This window comes from Callospermophilus lateralis, chromosome 14 (genome assembly GCF_048772815.1).
Source record: "Callospermophilus lateralis isolate mCalLat2 chromosome 14, mCalLat2.hap1, whole genome shotgun sequence".
NCBI lineage: Eukaryota > Metazoa > Chordata > Mammalia > Rodentia > Sciuridae > Callospermophilus > Callospermophilus lateralis.
Window position 1 is genome coordinate 20,739,907 of NC_135318.1, and position 9,956 is coordinate 20,749,862.

Below are 9,956 nucleotides of genomic sequence, written 5' to 3' on the forward strand. Positions count from 1 at the left end.
CTCCTCTCCAGTGATGCTCATTGGGCTGTTTCCCTGCCCTTTCAGACCACAGAGCTACTCATTGGGGGACTTTTTTTGGCTCCGCCCATGTGACCCAGCCAATCAGCCTCAAGAGCAGGAGTAGTTGGGGGGGGTGGGGGTGGGGGGGGTGGGGTGGGGGGGGTGGGGGTGGGGGGGTGGGGGGGGGTGAGGCTTGTGGGAAGCTGGTGGTGGCAGTTGGGCTCTGAGGGAATTCCTGAAGAGCTCGTGTGGTGTGGTGTGCGTGCGTGCGTGTAAAAATAAAGTTAGTTTCTGCTTGATAAGTGGCTCGTGAATTGTGCCCAGCCAGACTGCGGTAGCTGGGGTTATGGCTCAGCTTGCCTAGCATGTGCCAGGTCCTGGGTTTGGTCCTCAGGACCACATAAAAATAAATAAAATAAAGGTATTTAGTTCAACTAAAACTAAAAAATAAATATATAAAAAGTATTGAGTCAGTAGAAATATCAAAATAAAGGCAAAAAGGATAAGAATCGATGGAATAAATCTAGAGAATAGGCAGGTGAGATGATAGGGCTATTTGAATAAATAAAAACGCTGTTACCACAGACCTCTGATTTTATAAAAGACTTCATAGAAAGCAAAATCACTTTACAAAGATTAATGATAGATAAGTTTTGCTATGTTTAGTTTCCTATGAGGAATTGGTACTGGATTCCCAATGACTTGAATCAAAAGAAAAAGTGACATCTGATATTGTCATATATTCCTGAGTCTATTCAAGTACAGTGTAATAAACATCTCAGTATTCCTCTGTGCAAGGTAGGTCAGAGTGGTATGAATCTTCTCAACTGTGCAATAGAAATGGCTGCAGAGAAGCTAAGAAACATGTAGTTACGTAGTAAAGACAAAAGTTGGGGACAGACTTGATATATTACCATTGTGATCCATGTGTGAATGGTGGCTTTGTTGTTGATGAAAACTATAAAACATGGTACCAAAATAAAATGCAACCTTTTTTTGGTGAAATCCTGTTTCTCTGAAATGAGGAAAACCCACTGTGTTTAAGAATCAAATCACTGTTTATAGAAACAAATTAGACTACATCAAGGTTTTCTGTTGGGTGTTGTATGACTGGACTGAAATGTCCCTCTTTCACTTTTATATTTTCCTCATCCTCTTCTTGCAGTGCTGGTTGAAAACAGGGGAGGACCCCATGAGGCTGTCAGTGGAGTGGGAACCATAGCTGCTATCTGAGTCATCAGGGCTCTGAGGTATTCCAGCTTCACTCATGCCTGACATGGGCTCCTCAAAGACATCACTGCCCAATACACCATGGCTAGAGACATTGCCTTCTTCACTCTCCTGGGGCTCCATTTTCACATGAGCCAGGTTCCAAAGAGGAGAGGCATTTACCTCTGCACCTAGAAATGTAGGCAAAAAACACACACCTAGTGGTAAGCCACCAAACAAAGGAGAATGAATATCCCACCAAGGGTCCACTAATGTACTTTGAGCTCAGTTTTCACTCTAATTGTGTACTTGGCTGGAGAATGTGGTTGTTATTCTCTGCTTCAAAATGTCAAAAATATCTTCCTTTCTTATTCTTCTACCTTACCTTTATCTCACCTACTTGCATTTTTCCCCAAACCAAGGAAGTAAAACAATATAGGTAGAACAATCCCCTGCCTTGTCTCAGTGGCATGAAGGCAGGCCTTGTTCAGTTCATTACTTTCCCTGTCCTTCCTTCCTTTTATGGGGCTGTCTTATGCCTCTTCCTTTTGTTTGGGTGCCTCTGATGCTCTCTAAGACTATGAAAACTTATTGATCACTACAAAATGCTGAAAGCAGTTCCCTTCCTCTTTCCGCTGACAAGAGACATGCTCCCTGTGTCTTTGCCTGTCTCCCACCCCATGTATTCCAGCAATGCTGTTCTGTGATCATTACTTCGTCTATGGTGAAAGGCTCTCTTCCCTATATTTTCATGCTTGTATGTTTGTTTTTATTTTGTGGTACTGGGGATTGAACCCAAGGGCACTCTACTACTGAGTTACATCCTCAGCCTTTTTTTTTTTTTTTTTTTTTTTTATTTATTTTGAGTCAAGTTTCACTAAGTTGCTGAAGCTGGCCTCAAATTTGTAATCCTCCTGCCCCAGCCGCCTGAGTTGCTGGGATTATAGTTGTGTGCTAGTGTGCCCAGCTATTCCTGACACTTCCAACCAAAAGTATGGCCTTAATTCTATTTGGGCCACATTTGAGGATTTGTTATCTGAGTCAGTTGAGCATTGATAAAGTGACTGTATTTGTAAATAACTGAATGCCTAGATTAATTTCCAATTTAACTGACGCAAGTTATGGTACTTAAGGTAATCATAGCATTTATCTGGAAGAAGAGGCCATCTGCCTCTAGCTGGGTAGCCCTGTTTCAATCTCCAATTTCTTGGAGTATTCTAGCAAGGAAACTCAAGTTTATCCATCTATCTGGCAGCCTCCTGATTCATAATTACAAGCATCAAGAAGGACTTACACAGAAGACTAAAGAAGGGATATCTACCCAATCAGCAGGATTAGCTAAATCCACCTTGGTCAACAGGACACCACACATTGCATCCATACCCTAACTGGATGGATTTTTTAAATTTTGTTTTTGATGTTGGGGATTGAACCCAGGTGCACTTTACCATAGTTACATCTCCAACCCTTTTTAATTTTGAGTTGGGGTCTTGCTAAGTTGCCAAGACTGATCTTGCACTTGTAACCTGTCTCAACCTCCTAAAGTCTTTGGGATTATGGATGTGCACCACTGTGCCCACCCTGGTGATTATTTTATAGAATGCCTATAAAGTTGTGCTAGTCCTCTGCTCACTAATTAGAAGAATTTTGCTATCTCTGGATCACTGAAGCTATATTTGTTTTAAGACTTTCCATTCTGCTCACTCCTATTTTTGTTCTCCCACCTGATTCCAAAATGCCACTAAGTTCTCAGATTGGCAGATCTCCTAGAATCAAAATGAGTATGTTGATTTCTCTTACTTGAAGCCTGTGGGGAAGCTTCCACTTCCAGATTAGATGGGAAGCGCTCACTCTGAGCCCCGAGGACTCCCATGGGCAGGGACTGGTCTCCAGAAGCAAGGTCAGCCTCCAGTTCCTCACTGACAGGAAAGGTGATGTCACTCACAGGTTCCTCCTTGATCTTCACGGGTTTAGTGTCCTCTGTGGCCTTCTCAGGATTGACAATCCTTTCATATTCTTCAGAGAGTTGCTTACTAATCTGTTGGCAAGCAAGAGTTAATTTTCCAAGGATATGTTAGAAGCAAGTTGGAGAGTCAACTTGCAGCATCCCATGGAAAAGCCAACAGAATATGAGTTAACAGATGAGATTTAAATTTCCACTGCTAGCTGGGCATGCAGCTCAGTTGGTAGAATGTGCAAGGTTCTGGATTCAGTCTCTAGCAGAGTATAACAGTTAACAACAAAAGAATTTCCACTGTCAACGGAGGGAATCTATTTAAAGTAGTAAGTTCCAATTTATGTGGCAAAGATGTATGTAGAAAATTTGTCAGAAAATTATGTATCATTAAATGGAAGTTATATAAAAGCAAAACACTAAACATAGACTATTTTACAGGTAAATCAGAACTAGGATAAAAGATTACATTTTTGTCTACAAAAACTAACAATTGACACTTATACTCTGGGTAGATAGTGAACAATGTGGGAAATCTGTATCGATTAGCTAAGTCTGTTGATTAGTGTTAATAATTAACAATTAAATTTTAGATTTGGGGAAACTTGAAATAATGCTTAAGGCTCTAGGGGCTGGAGAAATATCTGTAGTCTAACAAAAACTGGTGCCCCCATTCTGAGGGCAATATCACCTCACCCTGTCTTGTTTTTCATAGCACTTAATGTTACTGAAATCATTAGTTTTTTGTTTACCTGCCAGATTCAGGAACTTGTTAACTGCCATATTCCTCAATGTCTGACTCACAATTAACTTCAAGAAATTTTTGTTGAATAAAAAAATGCTAACCACATTCTCTCAGACTCCATATCCTTGTGTATAACTTCTTCCAGAGGAATTATCAATGAACAGGGCCATCCTTGATTTAAGGAGGCTGCTGGTACCTGCCAGGTCAGTGATGAGGCCAATGGAACACAGTGAGGGCCATGAGAACAGTATAAGTTCACTGTTCCCAGATACTGTGCTCTATACTCCAGAGCAAATATTGTGGGATCCTGCTGAACACCCCCTAAGCTGGACCTCTATGTCCACTTCTCCACCATGTCACCTCACCTGTAGCATGTAACTGTGATAGTCCTTGATGCGGTGTTGCCAGAACTTCTGGAGGGAGAGCACACTGCCAATACCCACTTCATGGAATACCTGCTCCATAACATCAGGGAAAGGAGTGTGTCCCAGCCGGGCTTCCCGATCCACAGCAAAGCGCAGCAACTTGGTGAACTTAAGGCAATACTCATGTGCCACATCAGTTAGTGTTTCCAGGACACTTTCATTAGCACATTCAAAGCCTGCATGAGCCAGGATTGTAGCCACTGCCTGGTAGAGGAGCTGCCGACAGGACTGCCAGCTGAGTTCAGTCACAGGTTCCCCTTTCCCACTGAAAGTGAACACACAGAAGTGTTACAAGTGACCTATCCTGTTTTCCTGGAGGTTTTACAATTCCAGTCCAGTCACTAGCCCATATTTCCAAGGAAATTCCATCTAGGTATGCAGCTCAGTTTCATCCTGCTCTCAGGGCATGTCTCAGCAACCCCATTACAAAGTTTGAACAGGGAATACACGTCTATGATAAGCAGTTCAAAGGTTATCTAGTAAAAATGAAGCTTCTTCTACCAACTGCTCAATTTTGATCACTTCTAAGATTCATTTTAATAGTACAGTTCAGATACTGCTCCATGATACTCTAATTATTTCACCACAACATTAGTTTCCTGGGTAATATTTGTTTTTGTTTTTGTTTTGGTACTGGGGATTGAACTCAGGGATACTTGACCATTGAGTCATATCCCAGCCCTATTTTGTAATTTTAGAGACAGGGTCTCACTGAGTTGCTCAGTGCCTCACCAGTGCTGAGGCTGGCTTTGAAATCACGATCCCCCTGTCTCAGCCTCTCAAGCCACTGGGATTATAGACGAGTGCCACCACACCTGGACATTCTGGGTAATATCTGAACTTCCAGAAGTGCATAGTTCCAATTAGAAGATTCTTAAACAATTATAAGAGAAGCTCTTTAACTGAGATGTCAAATCAATTTTATAGAAGCAATTTAATACACACATACCTAAAAAACATTTTCAACCTATCCTATGCTATGAAATGGGTAGGGTCCATATTATTACATTCCTATTTGTCAAGTATGGAAACTAAAGTCAAAGGGGATGACTTGCTAGAGGTTGTTTTAGGTATTGTTACTAAAATAGTGGAGCTTCTGATTCCAGATCCCATATTCTTCATATATTTGCCCCTAACCATTATGGCAAAAATGTTAATTTTTCCCCCCCAAAAAAGCTGTCTACTTGACTAAAAATAACTTTTAACAAGCTTTTAATAAGTTACTGCCCCCGAAATTTCCCATCTTGCTTCTGTCCCTCTTTGACAAAGGGATTTATTGTATAAGTAAAAATAAAACACAGCATAAAAAACCATTAGTCCATACCTGGCATATGTACATTGTGCCTGAAATATCCATTTTACTATTTTCTCTCTAGTAGCAACTGCTGCAATTCACATAATAGGTTTTTTTTGTGGTGCTGGGGATTGACAGAACCTTTAATTACACAATGTGTTTTGCCATCATATGGCCCGACTGCAACCCTTACATATTAAGTTTATTTCTGTTTTTTTTTTCTCATTAGTTTGGGACAGTTAAAATAGTAACTATTGGGCTGGGGTTGTGGCTCAGTAGTATCGCGCTCACCTAGCACATGCAAGGCCCTAGGTTCGATTCTCAGTTGAAATAAACAAAATAAAGGTATTGTGTCCAACTACATCTAAAAAATTTAAAAAAATAAATAAAATCCCCCCTCTTCTTCCTGATGGGGAGAGTCACAGCCTTTGGGACAGGAGTCCCCTGTCCCACTGTCCCAAAGGGGACTGTTTCTCCTTAGCTAGCAAAGCAATAAACCTTTTAAAAAAAATAGTAACTATTGAGCTGGAGTTGTAGCTCAGTGGTAGAGTGCTTGCTTAGCACATGTGAGGCCCTGAAATCAGTCCTCAGTACCACATAAAAATAAAGAAAGAAAATAAAGTATTGTGTCCATCTACAACTAAAACATATATATTTTTTTAAAAAATAATAACTATTATCATGAATAGGCATATGTAATAAATGATATATGTAATATTCTTGTCAAACATCTTTAACCTGAATTTAAACTTGAGGATATAACCAGCAAATCCAGTAAAGAGGACATTCTACAAGACCAATGACCTGAACCTGTAAAGATAGTAAAGAGCCATAAAAATCATATGCAATGCATGAATCTTTGAATTGGGGAAAATATATCTATAAAAGATATTTTGGAGACAACAGGAGAAATCTAAATACGGACTTTTGAAACAACATTATTTAATATTCATTTACTTTGGTGTGGAGATAGTATTGTGCTTATGTAGGAATATTCCTTTATTCTTAGGATATGCATGCTGAAGAATTCAGGGGTGAAATTGTTGCGACATGTAAAACTTACTTTAAAACGTCTGCCATAAGCAGTATGTGTATGTACAAACATGTATTTATTGTGTGTACATGTGTGTATACAAATGTATACATACATAATGTGAGAAAGTTAATTAATCATTGTTGAATGTAGGGAAAGGGTATTTGGATGTTTGTTGTACTACTATTTGAACTTTACATAGGTTTGAGAAATTTAAAATGAAAAAGAAAAAAATTTGAAATGAAAAGAAAAAATGTAACTGGCATTCTGAAATTTAGTATTAATGCTAGATTACAAAGCAGTCATTCAGAGGATCTGGACCAGAACTTCTCAAACTTAAATGCCTATATCAATCTCATGAGAATCTTTTTAAAACTGCAGATTCTGATTCAGTAGATCTGGGTGGGATCTGAGCTTCTGCATTTCTAAAAAGCTCCCAAGTGATGCTGATGCTCCTGGTCTTGGACCAGATTTTGAGTAATAAAGATCAAACATTTTGGCATTATCGTTTCTTAAACAATGTTATCAAAATGAAAATACACAATTTAAAAATTCTTCTATAGACTTGCAGATTCCTAATAATACGAGAATAAGTCCATAAAATCCAATTTGAAGCTAATCCCATAATATTCATTTTATATTAAATAAATTAGACTCTGAAGTCTACAAGGCCAGGGCCCTTTCTACATACCAGTGTATTATATTGCTCTTAGTAAAGTGCTTGGCACATAGTAGGCACTCAATAAATTTCTGTTGCGTTGGAAAGTCTGTAACTACAGACTCTGGATTCTGAAGATATGGGTTCAAGGTAGACACTTCTCACTAATTGGAGGAGCAACCTTGGCCAAATCAATCACTCTTATCCTCAGTTTCTTCATGTAGAAATGGAAATTCTATTATAGGCTTAACAGCATTGCTGGGAAGATTACTTGAGAAAAATAAGATACAGCAAAGTTTTGCCTTACCGATAAAAGTCACTCTCTGGGTCACTGTGCCGGATCTGGAATGGTGCATTGGGATTCTTACAATCTAAAGGTAGGAGATCATCAGGTAGAGGAGGTGACCCAGGGCAGGAGGGAAGAGGTTCACTCTCCTCAGTCTTTACACCTTCCATCTGCTGTTGATTCTGGGCTTGAGCAGCAGCAATAAGGTTGCGAAGACGTCGGTTATGCTGGATCAACTGAATGGTATGGATGGTGAGGCTGCATGGCTCTGAGGGGATGTCTAACATAGTGGGGGGTTTGGGTTTGTTGGCTGAGGGTTGGTGCAGGGGTGGGTCATGTACTTCTACCAGACGGAACTCCCGTGGGAGCAGATCAAAGGAACTTCTGTTGGTCTGGCTTGAGGACATTGGTATCTCTCCCCAGTATCTCAACATTTTTGGAATAAGAAGGGAAGAGCTCTCAGGTTTAATGTAGAAGCTATCCTAAAAATAATGTTTAAATCTCTGGCAACTGTAGGTTATAGGCTTCTATAGTGAAAAATATTAAGTCTAGCCAATTATTTACATAAAAAGCAAGTTAAGAGCACTTCAAAAAATGTCAGTATTGGCAAAACTGTAGGACCAAAGATGTTCTCCCTGGAGAAATGAAGAGAAATAAAACCATTAGATGTAGACAAAAGACACACAAAAGACAATTCCTACTAAACTGAACCACAAGGTAGAATCTGAGTTATTAGTAAATTAAGAGCTGCAATGGTGTCTGGGATTTAGTAACCATGTTTTCTATTTCATTTCACTAACTCATTACCAGAACTACCGTCATGACAAATTCTAAACAATTTGCAAGGCATGATACTTAAATATGAAACCTGGAGTATTTCTCAGAACATTTTGACACAACTGTGCTAGATCAATAGGAGGAAGGAAGTAGTAGGAGGGGTTCTTTTTGTGTGTGTTAAGCATGGTAACATTTAACTGATCCTTGTGGGAAACTCTGTGAACATCTAATCTAGTCTCATGCTTTCAACTTTTGACATATCTAGGGAAGAATCTAAGATCTCTCTGCTTCTCATTGATATCCCTTACTCTGGTCTCTCTTTGTATCTAATCATCACACTGCATCTAGAAAATCTTTTAAAAACTCAAATTTAATGACTTCCCATTGCCCACTGGAAAAAGTCAGAATTTTTTTGGCTTACCAATCAGCAAAATTCACAATCTGGTTTCAACCCACCTTTCTAGATTCATTGCCCATACGTCTCTTCAAGTTTAACAAATATTTATTGAATGTCAGGCATTATGTGAGGAAATGAAGACCAATAGTGCAAGTTCTCTGTCCTGAAATGAGAGGTACAAAATACTTGTGTTAAGTACTGTTCTAAAGACATAGACTTGTTACAGTAGAAGCAAAAAGAAGGAGCTCCCTGAACTAAATGGCCACTTTAATTCTAACAATATCATACTACTCAGTTTTGTTTTTTTTAAAAAAAAAAACGCTAGGCAACCCCACAGTTTTGACCCTTTAAACTGTGATCTCTGGCAGAAATGCTCTGCCACACAGAATACAAGTCCCTAGCAGACTTGTATTCACCCGGTAAGTTACCACCTTCCATCACTTCCCCAATACATATCCCTAATACATATGCTAATGTTCATTGCATGCCTCTGTCACAGCCTTTATCCCTTAATTTTAATCTGTATTTAATCAAATTTGTTCTCCCACGTATGGGAGATAATGGCTATAATTTGGGTACAGTGTTTGGCATTTATTGATACCTTATTATGTGCTGGACTTCACCTTTATTATTTACTTCAATTCTCCCTAGAACTCTACAAAGTAAATGCGAATATCCCCATTTTTCAGATGCGGAAGTTGAGGCGGGTCTTGTGCAATGTCACAAATAAGGAAGGTGAAAGATCAAGACAGTCTCCAGAGTCGGCACTCAACCACTAAAACTATGCTACCTCAATAATTAATTTCGGAAAGGAAAAAAATGAATAAACGAAACAACAACAACCAAAAATCGCCCTCTTCCCTAACGTCACCGAAAAGACTAGGAAGGACAGGTACCGAACCTAAGGAATGCCCAAGTTCCTCCGGGGGGGCTCCTCGGTCACCGTCAGCAGGCGCAGGCGCCAATCACAGGATCCGGGGGACGCCTGACGAGAGGGCCGCCGGGAGATGGGCAGGTGGGGGTCTGAGGCCAGACCAAGAGACACCACAATTCACTGTCGTGTTCCAGGAGCCGGCTGGGTGCCTGTCCGACTCCCAGAGGTTGAGCGAGGGTCGGGTCAGGCCCGGAAAACTGATTTGTTGATTAGCGGTCCAACACTGTGCCGGAAGTGCTTCTAT

At 40.0% G+C, this 9,956-nt stretch overlaps 1 protein-coding gene across 3 annotated transcripts; it reads right to left on the reverse strand.

Moving 5' to 3' along the window:
- Nucleotides 1-1,039: 1,039 nt before the first annotated feature.
- Nucleotides 1,040-9,939, reverse strand: Supt7l (SPT7 like, STAGA complex subunit gamma). 3 transcript variants are annotated; one of them, XM_076833456.2, is made up of 6 exons: nt 9,680-9,939; nt 8,838-8,941; nt 7,626-8,239; nt 4,274-4,598; nt 3,010-3,247; nt 1,040-1,400 (listed from the first exon to the last, which is right to left on the reverse strand). In XM_076833456.2, exons 3-6 carry the CDS (start codon nt 8,036-8,038, stop codon nt 1,138-1,140), a joined length of 1,239 nt encoding a protein of 412 aa, XP_076689571.1. In that variant the 5' UTR covers nt 8,039-8,239; nt 8,838-8,941; nt 9,680-9,939; the 3' UTR covers nt 1,040-1,137. The 3 variants fall into 3 exon arrangements, with proteins under 3 accessions (XP_076689571.1, XP_076689572.1, XP_076689573.1); XM_076833457.2 differs by having other exon boundaries at nt 9,675-9,939; XM_076833458.2 differs by lacking the exon at nt 9,680-9,939 and adding an exon at nt 9,380-9,433.
- Nucleotides 9,940-9,956: the final 17 nt, after the last annotated feature.